Source organism: Anomaloglossus baeobatrachus, chromosome 8 (assembly GCF_048569485.1).
Source record: "Anomaloglossus baeobatrachus isolate aAnoBae1 chromosome 8, aAnoBae1.hap1, whole genome shotgun sequence".
Lineage (NCBI taxonomy): Eukaryota > Metazoa > Chordata > Amphibia > Anura > Aromobatidae > Anomaloglossus > Anomaloglossus baeobatrachus.
The window spans coordinates 14712543-14735994 of NC_134360.1; the positions used below are offsets into that span (position 1 = coordinate 14712543).

Consider the following 23452-nt stretch of genomic DNA (forward strand, 5'->3'; position numbering starts at 1 on the left):
AGATCCTTAGTTGCAGTGGAAGATGGGGCGGCACTTAAAGATGCCACTGATAGACAGATGGAGCTCTGGCTGAAATCCATCTATGAAGCTATCGGCGCGTCGTTGGCCCCAGCATTCGCAGCCGTATGGGCACTCCAAGCTATTTCAGCTGGTCTTACACAGATTGACACGGTCACACGTACATCTGCTCCGCAGGTGGCACCATTGACCTCTCAAATGGCTGCATTCACGTCTTACGCGATTAATGCTGTCCTAGACTCTACGAGCCGTACAGCAGTGGCGTCAGCCAACTCCGTGGTTTTACGCAGAGCCCTGTGGTTGAGAGAATGGAAGGCAGATTCTTCTTCCAAGAAGTGTTTAACCAGTTTGCCTTTTTCTTGTGACCGATTGTTTGGTGAGCGTTTGGATGAAATCATTAAACACTCCAAGGGTAAGGATTCATCCTTACCTCAACCCAGACAAAACAAACCCCAACAGAGGAGGGGACAGTCTGGTTTTCGGTCCTTTCGAGGCTCAGGCAGGTCCCAATTCTACTCGTCCAAAAGGACTCAAAAGGATCAGAGAGGCTCAGATTCTTGGCGGGCTCAATCACGCCCAAAAAAGACAGCCGGAAGACCCGTTACCAAGACGGCTTCCTCATGACTTTCAGCCTCCTCTCTCCGCATCCTCGGTCGGTGGCAGGCTCTCCCGCTTTGGCGACATTTGGCTGTCACAGGTCAAAGACCGTTGGGTGAGAGACATTCTGTCTCACGGGTACAGGATAGAGTTCAGCTCTCGTCCTCCAACTCGCTTCTTCAGAACTTCTCCACCGCCCGACCGAGCCGATGCTCTGCTGCATGCGGTGTCCGCTCTAAAGGCGGAAGGAGTGGTCTCTTCCGTTCCTCCTCAGGAACAAGGTCACGGTTTTTACTCCAATTTGTTTGTGGTGCCAAAGAAGGACGGGTCGTTCCGTCCCGTCCTGGATCTAAAGCTGCTCAACAAACACGTAAAAACCAGGAGGTTCCGGATGGAATCTCTCCGCTCCGTTATCGCCTCAATGTCTCAAGGAGATTTCCTATCATCAATAGACATCAAGGATGCTTATCTCCACGTGCCAATTGCGCCAGAGCATCAGCGTTTTCTACGCTTCGTTATAGGAAGCGAACACCTGCAGTTCGTAGCTCTACCTTTCGGGCTGGCGACAGCCCCACGGGTCTTCACCAAGGTCATGGCAGCAGTAGTAGCAGTCCTGCACTCTCAGGGTCACTCCGTGATCCCGTATTTGGACGATCTACTTATCAAGGCACCCTCTCAGAAGGCATGCCAACACAGCCTGAACGTGGCACTGAGGACTCTCCAGAGTTTCGGGTGGATTATCAACTTTTCAAAGTCAAATCTAACCCCGACCCAATCACTGACATATCTTGGCATGGAGTTTCATACTCTCTCAGCGATAGTGAAACTTCCACTGGACAAACAGTGCTCGCTACAGAAAGGGGTCCAATCTCTCCTTCAGGGCCAGTCGCACCCCTTAAGGCGCCTCATGCACTTCCTAGGGAAGATGGTAGCAGCAATAGAAGCAGTCCCTTTCGCGCAGTTTCATCTGCGTCCACTACAATGGGACATTCTCCGCCAATGGGACGGGAAGTCGACGTCCCTCGACAGGGATGTCTCCCTCTCTCAGACAGCCAAAGACTCTCTCCGGTGGTGGCTTCTTCCCACCTCATTGTCAAAAGGAAAGTCGTTCCTACCCCCATCCTGGGCGGTGGTCACGACAGATGCGAGCCTATCAGGGTGGGGAGCAGTGTTTCTCCACCACAGGGCGCAAGTTACGTGGACTCGGAAAGAGTCCACCCTTCAGATCAATGTTCTGGAAATCAGAGCAGTCTATCTTGCCCTACAAGCCTTCCAACAGTGGCTGGAAGGCAAGCAGATCCGAATTCAGTCGGACAACTCCACAGCGGTGGCATACATCAACCACCAAGGGGGAACACGCAGTCGGCAAGCCTTCCAGGAAGTCCGGCGGATTCTGACGTGGGTGGAAGACACGGCATCCACCATATCCGCAGTTCACATACCAGGCGTGGAAAACTGGGAAGCAGACTTTCTCAGTCGCCAGGGCATGGACGCAGGGGAATGGTCCCTTCACCCGGATGTGTTTCAAGAGATCTGTCGCCGCTGGGGGATGCCGGACGTCGACCTGATGGCGTCACGGCACAACAACAAAGTCCCGGTTTTCATGGCACGGTCTCACGATCACCGAGCTCTGGCGGCAGACGCCTTAGTTCAAGATTGGTCGCAGTTCCGGCTACCGTATGTGTTCCCACCTCTGGCATTATTGCCCAGAGTGCTTCGCAAAATCAGGTCCGACTGCCGCCGCGCCATTCTCGTCGCTCCAGACTGGCCAAGGAGGTCGTGGTACCCGGATCTGTGGCACCTCACGGTAGGCCATCCGTGGGCACTACCAGACCGTCCAGACTTACTGTCTCAAGGGCCGTTTTTCCATCTGAATTCTACGGCCCTGAACCTGACTGTGTGGCCATTGAGTCCTGGATCCTAGCGGCCTCAGGTTTATCTCATGAAGTGATTGCCACCATGAGACAGGCTAGGAAGCCATCCTCCGCCAAGATCTACCACAGGACGTGGAAGATATTCTTATCTTGGTGCTCTGCTCAGGGAGTTTCTCCCTGGCCATTTGCATTGCCTACTTTTCTTTCCTTCCTGCAGTCTGGGTTGGAAAAAGGTTTGTCGCTTGGCTCCCTTAAAGGTCAAGTCTCCGCGCTATCCGTATTTTTTCAAAAACGCCTAGCGCGACTTCCTCAGGTACGCACGTTCCTGCAAGGGGTTTGTCATATCGTTCCCCCTTACAAGCGGCCGTTGGAGCCCTGGGACCTGAACAAGGTTCTAATTGCTCTCCAGAAGCCGCCTTTCGAGCCTATGAAGGAAGTTTCCCTTTCTCGTCTTTCCCAGAAAGTGGCCTTTCTAGTGGCGGTCACGTCTCTTCGGAGAGTATCCGAGCTGGCGGCATTATCATGCAGATCTCCATTCCTAGTGTTTCACCAGGACAAGGTAGTTCTGCGTCCAATTCCAGAATTTCTTCCCAAGGTGGTATCTTCTTTTCATCTCAATCAAGATATCACTTTACCGTCTTTGTGTCCGCATCCAGTTCACCAATTTGAAAAGGGTTTGCATTTATTGGATCTGGTGAGGGCTCTCAGGATCTACATTTCCCGCACGGCGCCTCTGCGCCGCTCGGATGCACTCTTTGTCCTTGTCGCTGGTCAGCGTAAAGGGTCGCAAGCTTCCAAATCCACCCTTGCGCGGTGGATCAAGGAACCAATTCTTCACACCTACCGTTCTGCTGGGCTTCCGATTCCATCAGGACTGAAGGCCCATTCTACCAGAGCCGTGGGTGCGTCCTGGGCATTACGGCACCAGGCTACGGCTCAGCAGGTGTGCCAGGCGGCTACCTGGTCGAGTCTGCACACTTTTACCAAGCATTATCAGGTGCATACCTACGCTTCGGCGGATGCCGGCCTAGGTAGACAAGTCCTTCAGGCGGCGGTGGCTCACCTGTAGGAAAGGGCTGCTTGTCGGCCCTATCACGAGGTATTCTTTTACCCACCCAGGGACTGCTTTTGGACGTCCCAATTGTCTGGGTCTCCCAATTAGGAGCGACAAAGAAGAAGGGAATTTTGTTTACTTACCGTAAATTCCTTTTCTTCTAGCTCCAATTGGGAGACCCAGCACCCGCCCTGTTTTCTTAGGGAGTTTGGTTTTTTCGGGTGCACATATTGTTTATGTTGAACAGTTCAGTTCTCCGAGGTGGTTTCTCGGGTTGAATTTGTCTTTAAAACAGTTATTGGCTTTCCTCCTTCTTGCTTTTGCACTAAAACTGAGGAGCCCGTGATCCCACGGGGGGGTGTATAGCCAGAAGGGGAGGGGCCTTACACTTTTTAGTGTAATACTTTGTGTGGCCTCCGGAGGCAGTAGCTATACACCCAATTGTCTGGGTCTCCCAATTGGAGCTAGAAGAAAAGGAATTTACGGTAAGTAAACAAAATTCCCTTCTTTTCATCCTACGCCATGAACGCGGTCCTCGACTCGGTGAGCCGTACAGCGGTAGCATCCGCCAATTCGGTGGCAGTCCGCAGGGCCATGTGGCTACGCGAATGGAAGGCAGACTCTGCTTCCAAGAAGTTCTTAACCGGTTTGCCATTTTCCGGCGACCGCTTGTTTGGCGAGCAATTGGACGAAATTATCAAGCAATCCAAGGGAAAGGACTCGTCCTTACCCCAGTCTAAACCGAACAGACCTCAGCAGCGAAAGATTCAACCGAGGTTTCAGTCCTTTCGGCCCTCAGCCAGGTCCCAATCCTCCACGTCCAACAGGCCACAGAAGGGCCAGAGCAACTCTTCGGCATGGCGGTCTAAGTCACGTCCTAAAAGACCGCCGGAGGAGCCGCCCCCAAGGCGGCCTCCTCATGACTTTCGGTCTCCACAAACCGCATCCTCGGTCGGTGGCAGGCTCTTCCGCTTTTGCGACGCCTGGTGGCCACATGTCCAAGACCGATGGGTGAGAGACATTCTGTCTCACGGTTACAGGATAGAGCTCAGTTCTCGTCCTCCGACTCGTTTCTTCAGAACATCTCCGCCCCCCGAGCGAGCCGATGCACTTTTTCAGGCGGTAAACACTCTGAAGGCAGAAGGAGTGGTGATTCCCGTTCCACCTCAGGAACATGGTCACGGATTCTACTCCAACTTGTTCGTGGTGCCAAAAAAGGACGGATCATTCCGTCCCGTTCTAGACCTCAAGCTGCTCAACAAGCATGTGAGCACCAGAAGGTTTCGGATGGAATCTCTCCGCTCTGTCATCGCCTCGATGTCACAAGGAGACTTCCTAGCATCAGTCGACATCAAAGATGCTTATCTCCATGTGCCAATCGCTCCCGAGCATCACCGCTTCCTGCGTTTCGCCATCGGGGACGAACACCTTCAGTTCGTGGCACTGCCTTTCGGCCTGGCTACAGCCCCACGAGTCTTCACCAAGGTCATGGCAGCAGTGGTGGAGGTCTTACACTCTCAGGGCCACTCGGTGATCCCTTACTTAGACGATCTTCTAGTCAAGGCACCCTCCAGGGTGGCATGCCAACACAGCCTGACCGTCACTCTGGAGACTCTCCAGAGGTTCGGGTGGATCATCAATTTCCCAAAGTCAAATTTGACACCGACCCAATCGCTGACTTACCTCGGGATGGAGTTTCATACCCTTTCAGCGATAGTGAAGCTCCCGCTGGACAAACAGCGTTCACTACAGACAGGGGTACAATCTCTTCTTCGGGGTCAGTCACACCCCTTGAGGCGCCTCATGCACTTCCTAGGGAAGATGGTGGCAGCAATGGAGGCAGTTCCTTTTGCGCAGTTTCATCTGCGTCCACTTCAATGGGATATCCTCCGCAAATGGGACAAGAAGCCGACGTCCCTAGACAGGAACGTTTCGCTGTCACGGACAGCCAAGACCTCTCTTCAGTGGTGGCTTCTTCCCACTTCCTTGTCAAAAGGAAAATCCTTCTTGCCCCCATCCTGGGCTGTGGTCACGACGGACGCGAGTCTGTCAGGGTGGGGAGCGGTCTTCCTCCACCACAGGGCTCAGGGAACCTGGACTCCGACAGAGTCCTCCCTTCAGATCAATGTTCTGGAGATAAGGGCAGTGTATCTGGCCCTAAAGGCGTTCCAGCGGTGGCTGGAGGGACGGCAGATCCGAATACAGTCGGACAACGCCACGGCGGTTGCGTACATCAACCACCAGGGCGGCACTCGCAGTCTTCAAGCCTTCCGAGAAGTTCAGCGGATTCTGCTGTGGGCGGAAGCCACAGCCTCCACCATCTCCGCAGTTCACATCCCGGGCGTAGAAAACTGGGAAGCAGATTTTCTCAGTCGCCAGGGCATGGATGCAGGGGAATGGTCTCTTCACCCGGACGTGTTTCAGGAGATCTGTTGCCGCTGGGGGATGCCGGACGTCGATCTAATGGCGTCTCGGCACAACAACAAAGTCCCGGCATTCATGGCTCGGTCCAAGGATCACAGAGCTCTGGCGGCAGACGCGTTAGTTCAGGACTGGTCGCAGTTTCAACTGCCTTATGTATTTCCTCCTCTGGCACTGCTGCCCAGAGTATTACGCAAGATCAGGTCCGACTGCAGTCGCGCCATCCTCGTCGCTCCAGACTGGCCGAGGAGATCGTGGTACCCGGATCTGTGGCACCTCACGGTGGGTCAACCGTGGGCACTCCCAGACCGACCAGACTTGCTGTCTCAAGGGCCATTTTTCCATCTGAATTCCGCGGCCCTCAACCTGACTGTGTGGCCATTGAGTCCTGGCTCCTAGCGTCATCAGGGTTATCTCAAGATGTCATTGCCACCATGAGACAGGCCAGGAAACCAACGTCCGCCAAGATCTACCACAGTACTTGGAGGATCTTCTTATCCTGGTGCTCTGATCAGGGTTTCACTCCCTGGCCGTTTGCCTTGCCTACTTTTCTTTCTTTCCTTCAATCCGGATTGGACAAGGGCTTGTCTCTCGGCTCTCTCAAGGGACAAGTATCGGCGCTTTCCGTGTTTTTTCAAAAGCGTCTAGCCAGGCTTCCGCAGGTCCGTACGTTCCTGCAGGGAGTTTGCCACATAGTCCCACCTTACAAGCGTCCGCTAGAACCCTGGGATCTTAACAGAGTGCTGACGGCTCTCCAGAAGCCACCTTTCGAGCCGATGCGGGATGTCTCTCTATCTCGCCTTTCGCAGAAGGTGGCCTTCCTAGTGGCAGTCACATCACTTCGGAGAGTGTCTGAGCTAGCAGCGCTGTCATGCAAAGCCCCCTTCCTGGTTTTTCACCAGGATAAGGTGGTTCTGCGTCCGGTCCCGGAATTTCTCCCTAAGGTGGTATCCCCGTTTCATCTCAATCAGGATATCGCCTTACCTTCTTTTTGCCCTCATCCAATTCACCAATGTGAAAAGGATTTGCACTTGTTAGATCTTGTGAGAGCACTCAGGCTCTACATTTCACGCACGGCGCCCTTGCGCCGTTCTGATGCGCTCTTTGTCCTTGTCGCTGGACAGCGTAAGGGGTCGCAAGCTTCAAAGTCAACCTTGGCTAGGTGGATCAAGGAACCGATTCTTGAAGCCTACCGTTCTTCTGGGCTTCCGATTCCTTCAGGGCTGAAAGCCCATTCTACCAGAGCCGTGGGTGCGTCCTGGGCATTGCGGCACCGGGCTACGGCTCAGCAGGTGTGTCAGGCAGCTACCTGGTCGAGTCTGCACACTTTTACAAAACACTATCAGGTGCATGCCTATGCTTTGGCAGACGCCAGCCTAGGTAGGCAAGTCCTTCAGGCGGCAGTGGCCCACCTGTAAGAAGGGACCGTTGTTTCGGCTCTTTTTGATCGAGGTATTCTTTTACCCACCCAGGGATTGCTTTTGGACATCCCAATTGTCTGGGTCTCCCAATGGAGCGACAAAGAAGAAGGGAATTTTGTTTACTTACCGTAAATTCCTTTTCTTCTAGCTCCTAGTGGGAGACCCAGCACCCGCCCCTGTTCCCTTCGGGCTGTTGTTCTTTTGTGTACACATGTTGTTCATGTTCAATTGTTCTTTTGGTTAATGGTTCAGTTCTCCGAACATCCTTCGGATTGAATTTACCTTAGACCAATTTATAAGTTTCCTCCTTCCTGCTTTGGCACCAAAACTAATGGGCCCGTGATGCACGGGAGGGTGTATAGCAGAGGGGAGGGGTTACACTTTTTAAAGTGTAATAACTTTGTGTGGCCTCCGGAGGCAGAAGCTATACACCCAATTGTCTGGGTCTCCCAATAGGAGCTAGAAGAAAAGGAATTTACGGTAAGTAAACAAAATTCCCTTCTTTTTTACCTGCTGTAAAGGAAAGGTCGAGTGAGGGGGATGTGCAATATTATGGCCCCTTCATTCTCAAAAGAGATGGCTACAGATAGCGGTCAGACCCCTACTGATCATAAAGCGGTGGCGTATCTTAGCGATACTCCATCACTTTATGGGATAGGAAATCCTAAATTTGGCATATGACTGAAAAGGAAAATCAGGTGACAAAATCGGTATACTAACAATCAGAAATAGGTTTGTTAAAATTCAATACAGTCAGAAAGATGAGACCTCCGGCTGCACCGCTCCTTCCTCGTAATTTCTCAATCCTCTTTCTTCTTGAACTTACCAGAAAGCCATCGCAGCTCAAGTCGAAGAAAAGCGCAGGAGAAAGCAGCTGGAAGATGAACAAAGGCTAAGGGAAGAACAGGAGGAGGAGAGGCGACTGGCGAGAGAACGGGAAGAAATGCGACAACAGTACGAGGAAGACTCGTTTAAACAGAAGCAAAAAGAAGTAGGAAACTGTCCATATGTGTTTTTAAAAGGAGTTTGTCACCCTCAAAACCGAACTGTTTTTGATCTTCATATAGGGGGACTTAGGTCTCCTCTCCTGTGTATAGTGTCCACACGCTGCTCTGTGTGATATACCTCCTGTGTGCTGCAGGCACGAGACTGTGCGCGCCTCCTGCTGGTCAGTGCAAGTGTGCAGTCCTCTCTCCTGTGTATAGTGGCCACACGTTGCTCTGTGTGATTTGCCTGCAGCACACAGGAGGTATGAGACTGCGAGCGCCTCCTGCTGGTCAGTGCAAGTGTACTGTCCTCTCTCCTGTGTATAGTGGCCGCACACTGCTCTGTGTGATGTGGCTGCAGCACACAGGAGGTATGAGACTGCGAGCGCCTCCTGCTGGTCAGTGCAAGTGCACTGTCCTCTCTCCTGTGTATAGTGGCCACACGTTGCTCTGTGTGATTTGCCTGCAGCACACAGGAGGTATGAGACTGCGAGCGCCTCCTGCTGGTCAGTGCAAGTGCACTGTCCTCTCTCCTGTGTATAGTGGTTGCACGCTGCTCTGTGTGATGTGCCTGCAGCACACAGGAGGTATGAGACTGCGAGCGCCTCCTGCAGGTCAGTGCAAGTGCACTGTCCTCTCTCCTGTGTATAACAGCTGGTCACTGCACAGGATCACACAGCAGCGTGCGGTCACCACACACAAGAGAGGTAGATGAGATTGCATACAATGTCAGTGTACGTCCTGTCTGCATCGGACGGTTCTGCTTTATCCTGTTTGCATCATACTATATTGGACCTTGCTTTTCTCTTTTTACTAATAGGAAGTTCTTGACCAGAAGACTCAAGAATTGTATCAGAGAATGCAGCAGGCGCAGGAAGAAGCGCAGCGGCTAAAGCAGGAGCAGCGCATGCGTCACTTACTGCAGAAGGGACACGATATCTCTACCCTCCAGAAGAATACAGCTGGTCAGTGCATGCACGTCTGAAAATGGCTGTGATCTTTCTTTTGAGGTTGAATATAATTTACAATGGGAATCTTCCTTGATTCTACTTGCCGCAATCCAGCTGAAGGGGGCAGTAGTGTTGTAATGGGAAGCGGACGTCGCTTTCTAATTGGCTCTGATATTCAGTAGATAACGCTTATTACAAATCTGAAAATGTACAAGGCTCTTACTACTACCTAGAAACATACTTTCAGAAAGATGAAAAAGTGGAGCTTCCTCCTGTATATGGCTGCAGAGGCTCCTGCACTGGAAGAGATTTCCAGGACTTTACTATCGATGGTCGATCCTTTGGATCCCTGGGCAGATCCACTGATATGGTTGAAGGGTCCAGTGTTGCAGCGCTGTATATTGTGTAGCGCCTGGTTCTGCAGCTCAGTCTGATACACTTGAAAATTGGAGTTGTTGTTCATCACCGCCGGTCAGGTTGCCAATTTAATTTTAACTGGACCGGATATAAGTCCGTGCAGCTGATTTGGATTAATTTGACATCTATCAGAACTACCAAGCTGGCCACGTTTGCTCATAGCGGCCATTTTCAGTGTAGTTTATTTTCTAGTTCTGTCCTTCTGGTAGATACAGGAGACCATGTATCCAAAAGTTCTATGAATATAAACGGATAGAGAGATGATGTTCCATCAGCACGGTGGCTCAGTGATTAGCACTAACTGGTTGCCGTCCAGTGGTTAGCACTAACTGGTGACTCAGTGGTTAGCTCTCTCACTTTGCAGCTCTGGGGTTTTGGGTTCAAATCCCACCAAGAACATCTACAAGGAGTTTGTATGTTCTCCCTGTGTTTGCGTGGGTTTCCATCAGATTCTCTATTATTCCTCCCACACACCAAAGACTGATCGGGAATTAAGCTCGTGAGCCCCGATGGGGACAGCGATGATGACCTCGCTAAAGCGCTGTGCGATTTAATGGCATTGTGTGAGTTACATATATAATATACTATTATCATAAGGTTAAAAACCATTAGAAGTTTGTAATGTGGACACAGATCTGCAGTTTGTGGTCCGTTCATGGATCGCAATGTGTGTCTCCTGATTGGAAATCGCCTCAGATATGGCTATGGGGCAGTTAGTTCAGCTGCGGTCAGTCCGGGTATCGTGATCTGTCCATAGACTATGAAATGCGATCTTCTGCGTGCTTTACACACATACTCGCGTACTGCACCCCGGCCGTTCTTTCGCTCTGCTGCCTGTGCCCTTCATCAGGCTCCTCGCTGATTCTTCATGTGGCGGGCAAATGTCATGTGACCACTGCAGCCGTTATGTTCTTACTGAGCTGGAAGAAAATGTCCCATGATGTCCCCCTCCTGGTGGAGGAAGTGAGAAGGTGATGGAGTGTGTGTGTTTGTATTATTATTATTATTATTTATTATTATTATTATATCTCCATGAGCCGATCTGATTATCTGATGTTTTCTTAGGGGACACAATGTATCCGGCGATAGGCAAGACTGCAAGCCGCACCACCGATGTGAGATCAGACGATCAGAATATTACCGGCGGTGTAATGACACAGAGCACTTTTACAGTTACCTCACCGAGGAGGGACACGGCCGTCCAGACAGGTAACCATTATTGGACGCTCTATGTGGTGACACTGGAAGGAAAATATCTCTGGTGTTTTGGGTTAGAACTGGGTGAAACATGTTATGTGCGCGGCTGGTTATGTCCATCCTGATAGATTAGTTTACTATATAATAATAATAATAATATTTATTCATTTATATAGCGCTGTTAATTCCGCAGCGCTTTACATACATTAGCAACACTGTCCCCATTGGGGCTCACAATCTAGAGTCCCTATCAGTATGTTTTTGCAGTGTGGGAGGAAACCGGAGTACCGGGAGGAAACCCACACAAACACGGGGAGAACATACAAACTCCTTGCAGATAGTGTCCTTGGGATTTGAACCCAGGACCCCAGCGCTGCAAGACTGCAGGGCTAACCACTGAGCCACGACAAGACTGCAGGGCTAACCACTGAGCCACGACAAGACTCCAGGGCTAACCACTGAGCCACGACATCGCTCATTGCAGTTATTCTGTAATATATCGAAATGACCTTTCCAGAGTTCTTATTCAAACAGGCCCAATTACTGCAATTAAATTTTATTGAATACAAAATATTAAATACATTACAAGAATCGGTCTGTCTCTGTCTCTCTAATTTCTCTTTTGTGCCGTTTTACAGATGACTTGAATTTCATATTGAGGCCGGATCCTGCATCCCACTACAAGGAGACGACCTGGAGACATCAGCACAACGCCTCTCCTGAAATTCCCATAGAGTTTAAGGACCAACAGCGCAAAGATGATGTCCAAACAAATAAATTACAGGTCCAGAGAGGCAGAAATGACTCCAGCAAAGAAAACGTTAATGGCTACGGCGATGTTTACGATCAGTTCGCAAGAACCGAAAAGCAGGGAAAGGAGCTCGGTCGCAAACCGGACTGGAATAAAAACAGACCTCCGAAGAAATACGTCCCAGCGTCGGAGCGGTACCCCAGGGGGCTGCAGAAGCAGCGGGAGGAGAGCAAAGTGCGGAGGCAGATGGAGCTGATGCATTTAGTGGAAAAGAATTCTTCTGGCAACTTACATATGAGAAAAGGAAATTCCCCAGAAAAGTCTCCGATTCCCAGAGAAGAAACCAAAATCTCTCCACATCGTGAAGACCTGAAACCTGCGCAAGACGCCAGAAAGGTAATGATGAGACTGTGAGGCACGAACGTGAAAAAGCCGAGTTATCCGTGCCGGAAGCGATAGGGCAAAAATACTTCACATAAGTAGCCCGATGTCCTCACGACCACGCTTTCATTGTTCCGGTTTTGTGTTGTTGTCGCGGGAACGTTTCAATAGATTTAAATCTCACCCAAAATAACCGTATAAGCCAAATCAGATGTGGCCATTAGTATTTGTATCCATACATATCCCTATATGACGAGACAAAACAAACAGAGGTCTGTGGTTGTGGCCTTAGGAGTAACACAACTGTAGGCTTTGAAATTGGTAAGAAAAATTTGGTAAAGCTGTGCTGCTGCCCCAAGATTGGTTACACCTCATTTCTTTGTCGCTCCATTGGGAGACCCAGACAATTGGGTGTATAGCTTCTGCCTCCGGAGGCCACACAAAGTATTACACTTAAAAGTGTAAAGCCCCTCCCCTTCTGCCTATACACCCCCCGTGCATCACGGGCTCCTCAGTTTTTATGCTTTGTGCGAAGGAGGCACACATGCACGCATAGCTCCACATCTTAGTCAGCAGCAGCTGCTGACTATGTCGGATGGAAGAAAAGAGGGCCCATAACAGGGCTCCCGGCATGCTCCCTTCTCACCCCACTCTTGTCGGCGGTGTTGTTAAGGTTGAGGTACCCATTGCGGGTACAGTGGCTGGAGCCCACATGCTGTTTTCCTTCCCCATCCCTTAAGGGCTCTGGGTGAAGTGGGATCCTAATCGGTCTCCAGGCACATGAGACCGTGCTCCCTCCGCAGCCCCTGGGGAATCTGCTGACAGGAGCCGAGTATCGACAGGGACAAGGCCCTGCTACTGAGAGGTACTCTGTGTCCCCATGGGGACCGCGCATAGAGCGCTGATGCCACACACACTGCAGCACTGCTGGGTGTGTTAGTGCGCCGGGGACTAATGCCACTGACAGCCGCGCCGGCCGCGCTGTGAGGTACTCTGTGTCCCCGTGGGAACCGCGCATGGAGCGCTGGTGGCCATATACACTTCAGCACTGCTGGGTGTGTTTGTGCGCCGGGGACTACCGCGCCGACCGCGCTTATATGCCGGCCGCGCTTATTACTTTAGTCCCCGGCTTTTGCGGCCTAGTATCGCATATTCCCGCCCCCAGGCCTGCCAGTCAGGGGAAGGGCGGGACGCTGCACAGGACGTTAGTGCTGAGGGTTGGAGCATACTTGTATCCTCCTCCCCCCTCATACAGCACACTGGGGCTCCAGATTCCCGCACTTTCTAGGGCACGCCCACGGCCCCCTCCTCTCCACAGAACGCCGGCAGCCATTCCTGTCAGCACTTCTAACGCTGGAGAGGAGAGACAACAGGCTCTGGGAGGCCCATGCAGGGATTCTGGTGATCACACAACCGCTTTGAGCGGTCGGTAAGCAGCACCTGGGTGCTGGCCCTACTGAGTGCAGAAGTGTACATATATATATATATGCTTATATGCTATACATTTACACTGTACTGGCGCACTGTTGATTTTTGGCTATATACCCTCCTGGATTGTACTCAGAGGAGACAACAGCATGTCGTCTGCAAATAGCAAGGGTGCCAAAGCACAGGCTTACTTTGCAACCTGTACCTCATGTGCGGCTATACTACCGGCTGGTTCCACGGACCCTCATTGTGTGCAATGCTCGGCCCCTGTGGCACTTACTCAGCCGGAGCCTCTGCTACTGGTGGCCCAGGTGGAACCACCTGCTACCACTGTCCAGGTGACAGGGACGGAGTTTGCAGTGTTTGCTGACAAACTGTCTGAGAATATGGATAAATGGTCTGCTAGGATACTAGAAGCCTTACAGTCCAGACCGGTGACTCAGGCCCCGGGCACTGTTCAATCATTGACCCCAGGCCCCCCTCAATTGGAGCTGCAGAGTGCTCCTGGGATGACCCATGGGTCCCAGGGTGAGGTCTCTGACATGGACCGCAGTCCCAGGCCGCCTAAGCGGGGGCGCTGGGAAATTCCCTCGACTTCATCACACTGTTCAGGGTCTCAGCAGGAAGACTCTCTGGATGATGAAGCGGAGGTAGCAGATCAGGATTCTGATCCTGAGACCGCGCTTAACCTGGATACACCTGATGGTGACGCCATAGTGAATGACCTTATAGCAACCATCAATCAGGTGTTGGATATTTCTCCACCAGCTCCTACAATTGAGGAGTCAGCTTCTCAGCAGGAGAAATTCCGTTTCAGGTATCCCAAGCGTACATTGAGTACGTTTCTGGATCACTCTGACTTCAGAGAGGCAGTCCAGAAACACCGAGCTTGTCCAGATAAGCGTTTTTCCAAGCGCCTTAAGGATACACGTTATCCCTTCCCCCCTGACGTTGTCAAGGGCTGGGCTCAGTGTCCTAAGGTGGATCCTCCTGTCTCCAGACTGGTGGCTAGATCCATAGTTGCAGTGGAAGATGGAGCTTCACTCAAAGATGCCACTGACAGACAGATGGAGCTCTGGTTGAAATCCATCTATGAAGCTATCGGCGCGTCTTTTGCTCCAGCATTCGCAGCCGTATGGGCACTCCAAGCTATCTCAGCTTGTCATGAGCAGATTAATGCAGTCACACGTACATCTGCTCCGCAAGTGGTGTCCTTAACCTCTCAGGCGTCGGCGTTTGCGTCCTACGCCATTAATGTGGTCCTGGACTCTACGAGCCGTACAGCGGTAGCATCCGCCAATTCGGTGGCAGTCCGCAGGGCCATGTGGTTACGTGAATGGAAGGCAGACTCCGCTTCCAAAAAGTTCTTAACTGGTTTGCCATTTTCTGGCGACCGCCTGTTTGGTGAACGATTGGATGAAATCATTAAACAATCCAAGGGAAAGGACTCTTCCTTACCCCAGTCCAAACCAAACAGACCTCAACCACGGAAGGTACAATCGAGGTTTCGGTCCTTTCGGCCCACGGGAAGGTCTCAGTTCTCCTCGTCCAAAAGGCCTCAAAAGGATCAGAGGAACTCCGATGCATGGCGGTCTAAGTCACGTCCTAAAAAGACCGCCGGAGGAACCGCTCCCAAGGCGGCCTCCTCATGACTTTCGGCCTCCTCACACCGCATCCTCGGTCGGTGGCAGGCTTTCCCGCTTTTGCGACGCCTGGCTGCCACAGGTAAAAGACCGATGGGTGAGAGACATTCTATCCCACGGTTACAGGATAGAGCTCAGCTCTCGTCCTCCGACTCGTTTTTTCAGAACATCCCCGCCCCCCGAGAGAGCCGATGCTCTTCTTCAGGCGGTGTGCACTCTGAAGGCGGAAGGGGTGGTGATCCCTGTGCCTCTTCAGCAACAGGGTCACGGTTTTTACTCCAACTTGTTTGTGGTACCAAAAAAGGACGGATCCTTCCGTCCTGTTCTGGACCTAAAACTGCTCAAGAAACACGTAAAAACCAGGCGGTTCCGGATGGAATCGCTCCGCTCCGTCATCGCCTCAATGTCCAAAGGAGATTTCCTAGCATCAATCGACATCAAAGATGCTTATCTCCACGTACCAATTGCACCAGAGCATCAGCGCTTCCTGCGTTTCGCCATAGGAGACGAACATCTTCAGTTTGTGGCACTACCTTTCGGCCTGGCGACAGCCCCACGGGTCTTCACCAAGGTCATGGCAGCAGTGGTAGCAGTCCTGCACTCTCAGGGACACTCGGTGATCCCTTACTTAGACGATCTGCTTGTCAAGGCACCCACTCAAGTGGCATGCCAACACAGCCTGAACATTGCTCTGGAGACTCTCCAGAGTTTCGGGTGGATCATCAATTTCTTCAGCGCTCTATTGGGAGACCCAGACGATTGGGGTATAGCTACTGCCCTCCGGAGGCCACACAAAGCACTACACTAAAAAGTGCAAGGCCCCTCCCCTTCTGGCTATACCCCCCCGTGACATCACGGGTTCTCCAGTTTTAGCTTTGTGTGCGAAGGAGGTCAGACATCCATGCATAGCTCCACAGATTTTAGTCAGCAGTAGCTGCTGACTATGTCGGATGGAAGAAAAGAGGGCCCATATAGGGCCCCCAGCATGCTCCCTTCTCACCCGTGGATGGTGTTGTAAGGTTGAGGTACTTATTGCTAGTACAGAGGCCGGAGCCCACATGCTGTTTTCCTTCCCCATCCCCATGAGGGGCTCTGGGTGAAGTGGGATCTTACCGGTCTCCAGGCACAGAGACCGAGATCCATCCACAGACCCAAAAGAACCTGCTGGATATGGAGCTGAGTATCGTCAGGGACAGGGCCCTGCTACATCAAGGTACTCTGTGTCCCCGGGCAAGCGCGCACACACACACCAGCATTGCTGGGAGTGTTAGTGCGCCGGGGACAACAGCGCGGAGCGCTGGTGCTATTATTCACTGCAGCTTTGCTGAGTGAATTTATGTATTGAAAACGGCCGCGCCGGCCGCTGCTGGTTGTTTTTTTTTACATTGTGGCGCGGCTGGGACTTGTGGTGCGCCGGGGGACTTCGGCGTCGGCCGTGCACATAGGACGGCCGCGCTTATTACTCGAGTCCCCGGCTTTGCGGCCTAGCTTTCGTTTCGTTCCCGCCCCAGCCCTGCCAGTCAGAGGAGGGGCGGGACGCTGTACAGAAGCTCAGCGCAGGGAGCTGGAGTCTGCTTTGCATTCTCCAGCCCCCTCTCACTGAACACAGTGAGACGCCGGGTTCCCGCTCTTGGCTGGGGCTCGCCCACGGCCCGCCCCTCTGCACAGGACGGGGAAGAGAAGCCGGCAGCCATTATGGTTTCCACTCTGGGAGAACGGAACCAGTCACAGGTTTTTGGGCGACCTCACACCCGCTCTTGTGCGGGCGGTAAGCAGTACTGACACCACTAATGCTGAAGTGGGCTTTTGGACTGTGTGCTGATATGCTATGCACTGTACTGTACTGTCGCTATTCTGGGCAACAGCAGCAAATAAGCAATGCTGCTGAGGCACAAGCTTTCAATGCTTCATCGTTTGCATGTGCTGCAGTGTTTACTGTCAGATTGGGCAACAGCAGCAGTAGAGCAATTTGTGCTAAGGCACAAGCTTTCAATGCTGCTTCGCTTGCATGTGCTGCACGGTTTATTGTTATGCTATACATTCACTGTATGTCGCTATTCTTGGCTAATGCGCCCAGATAAACAGACAAAAGCAGCAGTAGAGCAATGGTGCTACGGCACAAGTTTTCAATGCTGCTTGACTTGCATTGGCTGCAGTGTTTACTGTCATGCTTGTATGCTATACATTCACTGTATGTCGCTATCCTTGGCTAATGTTCCTGGATAAATAGACAACAGCAGCAGAAAGGCTAGGGTGCTAACGCGCAAGCTTTCAATGCTGCTTGGATTGCATGGGCTGCAGTGTTTACTGTCATGCTGTATGCTATACATTCACTGTATGTCGCTATCCTTGTCTCATGCTCCTAGATAAATAGACAACAGCAGCAGAAGAGCAAATGTGCCAAGCACAAGTTTTCAATGCTGCGTGTACTACATGTACTGAAGTGTTTATTTGTACTTCATGCTTGTATGACTATTTACTGTACGGTCGCTATCCTCGGCTAGGCTCTTAGATAGCTAGACAACAACAGCAGAAAAAGACAAGTTGCCAATGCACGGGCTTTCTATGCTGCTTGTACTGCATGTCATACGGTTCCAGGACCCCCAGTGCGTGCAATTGCTCAACCGGGGTCTCTGCTATATGTGGCCAAAAGAACCACCTGTGATCTCTGTCCAGAGACAGGGACGAAGTTGCAGTTTTTCCGCTGATATATTGTCTGTGACTATGACTGACATCTTACAGACTTTGCACCCCAAGCAGACCGTGGGCAATATGGTTGCAATGACCCTGGCCGCCCTGATTTGGAGCATCTCAAGGCGCCAGAGTGATTCCAGGCATCCCAGAGAGCAGGCATCCGACACGGTCGACAGTCCCAGATGGCCTAAGCGGGCTCGCTGGGATTAGCCCTCGACTCCATCACTGGTCAAGGTCCCAGCTGGAGTACTCTCTGTACGTTGAGGCAGACGTAGCTGTTCAGGACTCTGATCCTGAGACCGCTCTCAATCCGGATACACCGGATGGTGACGCTATAGTGAATAATCTTATTGCGTCCATCAACGAAAGGTTGGGTATTTCTCCCTCAACTCCTCCAGTGGAGGGGTCAGCTTCACAGCAAGAGAAATCTCTATTTCAGTATCTCAAGCGTATATTGAGTACTTGTTTAGCACTCTGACTCCAGAGAAGCAGTCCAGAAACGACACGCTTATCACGATAAGCGTTTCTCCGACCGTATTAATGAGACACGTGTCGCTCCCCCCTGACGTGGTCAAGCGCTAGACCCAGTATCCAAATATGGATCCCCCAATCTCCATGCTTGCAGCTAGATCTATAGTTGTAGTGGTGGATAGGACTTCACTTCAAAATGCCATTGACAGGCAGATTGGCCTCTGGTTGCAATCTGTCTATGAAGCTATCGGCAGGTCGGTTGCTCCGGCAGTCGCAGCCGTGAAGGCACTCCAAGCTATTTCAGCTAGTATTGCGCAGGGGGTCGCTGTCACAGGTACTCTCGGTCCCAGCAGCGTCTTTAACTCGCAATGTCGGCATGGCGAATCATGCTGTTATTGCTGTCCGAGACTCTACGAGCCGGACGTCAGTGGCACCCGCCAACTCCGTGTTTTTACGCAGAGGCTAGTAGTTGAGAGATTGGAACAGAGGCTGCTTCCAACGAAGTGCTTAACCAGGTTGCCTTTATCTAGTGATAGTCTGTTGGTAAGGGTTGAATGAAATCATTCAACTATCCAAGACGACTCAAAAAGCCCAGAAGGGCATAGATTCCTAGCGGGCTCAATCACGCCCGGGGAAGGCAGCCGGAGGACCCGCTACCAAAGTGTTTTTCCTCATAATTTTCAGCCCTCTCACTCCGCAACCGCGGGGGGGCAGACTCCCCCGCTTTAGCGGCATTTACTTACCGCAGGTCAAGGGCCTGTGAGTGAGAGTCAGTTTGTTTTCAAACTACCGCACCGACCGAGCCGAGGCTCTTCTGCAGGCGGAAAGAGCGGTAATCCCTGTTCCTCTTCAGGAACCAGATACGCATTTTGCTCCGACCTGGTCGTGGTGCCAAAATAGGACGGCTCCTTCCGTCCCGTTCTGGCATTTATACTGCTTAACAAGCACGTGAAAACCAGGCGGTTCCGGATGGCATCACTCCGCTCCGTCATTGCCTCTCTGTCTCAAGGAGTTTTCCTAACATCAATAGACATCAGGATGCTTATCTACACGTGCCGATTGCTCCGAGGCACCGGCGTTGGCTACGATTCGTTATTAAAGACGAGAATATTTCGTTTCGTAGCCATACCCTTTGGCTGGCGACAGCCCCACGGGTGTTCACCAAGTTCGTGGCAGCAGAGGGAGCAGTCCCGCGCTCTCACGGTCACTCTGTGATCCTTTACTTGGGCAATCTACTGGTCAAGGCACTCTCCTTTAGAAGCATGCCAACACAACCTGAACAGGGCGCTGGACCCTTCCCAGAGTTTCGGGTGGGTCTTCAACTTTTCAAGGTTGAACCCAATCGCTGGCATCTCCTGGAGAGTTTTCACACTCTCTCAGCGATAGTGAAGCTTCCGCTGGACAAACAGCGTTCACTACAGACGAGGGGGCAGTCTCTCCTTCAAGGAGGCGCCTCATCCAGAGGCGAGCTTTTTTCACGCAGTTTCATCTGCGTCCGCCTCAATAGCACATTCTTCGCTTATGGGAGGGTAGTCGATGTCCCTACACAGGAACGTGTCACTTTTCCAGACGGTCAAAGACCGTCTTCAGAGGAGTCCACTCTTCAACTCAGTGGTCTGGAGCTCTGGGCAGTGTATCTTGCACTGCAAGCCTTCCTGCAGTGGCTGGAATGCAAATAGATCCGAATTCAGTCGGACTATCCACAGCGGTGGCATACACCAACCACCAAGGCGGACTACGCAGTCGACAAGCCTCCCAAGAGGTCCGGCGGATTCTGCTATGGGTAGAAGACAGAGCATACACCATATCAGCTGTTCATATCCCGGGCGTACAACACTAGGAAGCAGACTTCCTCAGTCGCCAGGGCGTGGACGCAGGGGAATGGGCTCTGCACCCGTTTGTTTTCAAGAAATCTGTAGCCGCAGGATGAAGACGGACGTCGACGTCATGGCTTCTCGGCAACAACAAGGTCCCGATTTTCATGACGCGGTCTTACGATCAAAGAGCTCTGGCGACAGGCGCCTTGGCTCAGGATTGGTCACAGTTCCAGCTACCGATTGCTGCCACACCATCCTCGTCGCCCCAAACTGGCCGGGGAGGTCGTGGTACCGAGATCTGTGGCACCTCACCGTCGGTCGACCGTGAGCACGACGTCATTGCCACCATGAGACGGGCTAGCCAGCCGCGGTCTGCCAAGATCTACCACAACTCGTGGAAGATATTCTTATCTTAGTGTTCTGCTCAGGGAGTGTCTCCCTGGCCATCGGCATTGCCTACTTTGCCTTCTCTCCTGCAATCTGGTGGGGAAAGAGGTTGGTCGCTCGGCTCCCTTTAAGGGCAAGTCTCGGCACTATCCGTGTTCTTTTCAGAAGCGTCTAGCACGTCTTCCTAAGGTGCGCACGTTACTACAGGGGGTTTGTCATATTGTGCCCCCGTACAAGCGGCCGTTAGATCCATGGGATCTGAACAGGGTACTAGTTGCTTTCCAGAAGCCGCCTTTCGAGCCTCTGAGGGAAGTTTCCCTTTCGCGCCTGTCACAGAAAGTGGCCTTTCTGGTTGCGATCACGTCGCTTCGGCGAGTATCTGAGCTGGCGGCTCTGTCATTCAAGGCTCCCTTCCTAGTATTCCACCAGGACAAGGTGGTGCTGCGCCCTATTCAGGAGTTTCTCCCTAAGGTTGTATCCGCGTTTCTTCTTAATCAGGATATATCCTTACCTTCCTTTTGTTCTCATCCGGTTCTCCGGTATGAAAAGGATTTACAGTTGTTAGTTCTGGGGAGAGCACTCAGAATCTACATTTCCCGCACGGCGCCCATGCGCCGCTCTGATGCATTTTTTGTCCTTGTCGCTGGTACGCGCAAGGGGTTGCAGGTTTCTAAAGCCACCATGGCTCGATGGATCAAAGAACCAATTCTTGAAGACTACCGTTCTGCGGGGCTTCCGGTTCCTTCAGGGCTGAAGGCCCATTCTACCAGAGCCGTAGGTGCGTCCTGGGCATTACGACACCAGGCTACGGCTCAACAGGTGTGCCAGGCAGCTACCTGGTCGAGCCTGCACATTTTTTCACCAAACATTATCAGGTGCATACCTATGCTTCGGCGGACGCCAGCCTAGGTAGAAGAGCCCTGCAGGCGGCAGTGGCTTCCCCATAGGGGAGGGCTGTCTTGCAGCTCTAACATGAGGTATTTCTTTACCCACCCAGGGACAGCTTTTGGACGTCCCAATCGTCTGGGTCTCCCAATAGAGCGCTGAAGAAGAAGGGAATTTTGTTACTTACCGTAAATTCCTTTTCTTCTAGCTCTTATTGGGAGACCCAGCACCCGCCCTGTTGTCCTTCGGGATTTTTTTGTTGTTTGCGGGTACACATGTTGTTCATGTTGAACGGTTTTTCAGTTCTCCGATGTTACTCGGAGTTAATTTGTTTAAACCAGTTATTGGCTTTCCCCCTTCTTGCTTTGGCACTAAAACTGGAGAACCCGTGATGTCACGGGGGGGTATAGCCAGAAGGGGAGGGGCCTTGCACTTTTTAGTGTAGTGCTTTGTGTGGCCTCCGGAGGGCAGTAGCTATACCCCAATCGTCTGGGTCTCCCAATAAGAGCTAGAAGAAAAGGAATTTACGGTAAGTAACAAAATTCCCTTCTTTCCAAAGTCAAATCTGACACCGGCCCAATCGCTGACATATCTTGGGATGGAGTTTCATACTCTTCCAGCGATAGTGAAGCTTCCGCTGGACAAACAGCGTTCACTACAGACAGGGGTGCGATCTCTCCTTCAAGGCCAGTCACACCCTCTGAGGCGCCTCATGCACTTCCTAGGGAAGATGGTAGCAGCAATGGAGGCAGTTCCTTTTGCGCAGTTTCATCTGCGTCCTCTTCAATGGGACATTCTCCGAAAATGGGACAGGAAATCGACGTCCCTCGACAGGAAAGTCTCCCTTTCACGGGCAGCCAAGGCTTCCCTTCAGTGGTGGCTTCTCCCCACTTCTCTGTCGGGGGGGAAATCCTTCCTTCCCCCATCATGGGCTGTGGTCACGACGGACGCGAGCCTGTCAGGGTGGGGAGCGTTTTTTCTCCACCACAGGGCTCAGGGAACCTGGACTCCGACAGAGTCCTCCCTTCAGATCAATGTTCTGGAGATAAGGGCAGTGTATCTTGCCCTAAAGGCGTTCCAGCCGTGGCTGGAAGGCCAGCAAATCCGAATTCAGTCGGACAACTCCACAGCGGTGGCATACATCAACCACCAAGGGGGAACACGCAGTCTGCAAGCCTTCCAGGAAGTCCGGCGGATTCTTATGTGGGTGGAAGCCACGGCCTCCACCATATCCGCAGTTCACATCCCGGGCGTAGAAAACTGGGAAGCAGACTTTCTCAGTCGCCAGGGCATGGACGCAGGGGAATGGTCCCTTCACCCGGACGTGTTTCAGGAGATCTGTTGCCGCTGGGGGATGCCGGACGTCGACCTAATGGCGTCACGGCACAACAACAAGGTCCCAACATTCATGGCACGGTCTCAAGATCACAGAGCTCTGGCAGCAGACGCCTTAGTTCAGGATTGGTCGCAGTTTCAGCTCCCTTATGTGTTTCCTCCTCTGGCACTGTTGCCCAGAGTGTTACGCAAGATCAGGTCCGACTGTCGCCGCGCCATCCTCGTCGCGCCAGACTGGCCGAGGAGGTCGTGGTACCCAGATCTGTGGCATCTCACGGTGGGTCAACCGTGGCCACTACCAGACCGACCAGACTTGCTGTCTCAAGGGCCGTTTTTCCATCGGAATTCTGCGGCCCTCAACCTGACTGTGTGGCCATTGAGTCCTGGATCCTAGCGTCTTCAGGGTTATCTCAAGAGGTCATTGCCACTATGAGACAGGCTAGGAAACCAACGTCCGCCAAGATCTACCACAGGACGTGGAGGATATTCCTATCTTGGTGCTCGGATCAGGGTTTTTCTCCCTGGCCATTTGCCTTGCCCACTTTTCTTTCCTTCCTTCAATCAGGATTGGAAAAAGGGTTGTCGCTCGGCTCTCTTAAGGGACAAGTCTCAGCGCTCTCTGTGTTTTTTCAGAAGCGCCTGGCCAGACTTCCACAGGTACGCACGTTCCTGCAGGGGGTTTGTCACATAGTCCCTCCTTACAAGCGGCCGTTAGAACCCTGGGA

At 52.2% G+C, this 23452-nt stretch overlaps 1 protein-coding gene across 1 annotated transcript in view; it reads left to right on the top strand.

The window, feature by feature from the left end:
- CCDC66 (coiled-coil domain containing 66) overlaps positions 1-23452 on the top strand; it is a 168238-nt gene that overhangs the window by 119092 nt on the left and 25694 nt on the right. The window contains exons 12-15 of the mRNA XM_075321316.1: positions 8215-8376; positions 9192-9336; positions 10804-10947; positions 11574-12082. Of these exons, the coding sequence (XP_075177431.1) occupies positions 8215-8376; positions 9192-9336; positions 10804-10947; positions 11574-12082 (960 nt within the window). The remainder of the gene's footprint in view (positions 1-8214; positions 8377-9191; positions 9337-10803; positions 10948-11573; positions 12083-23452) is intronic.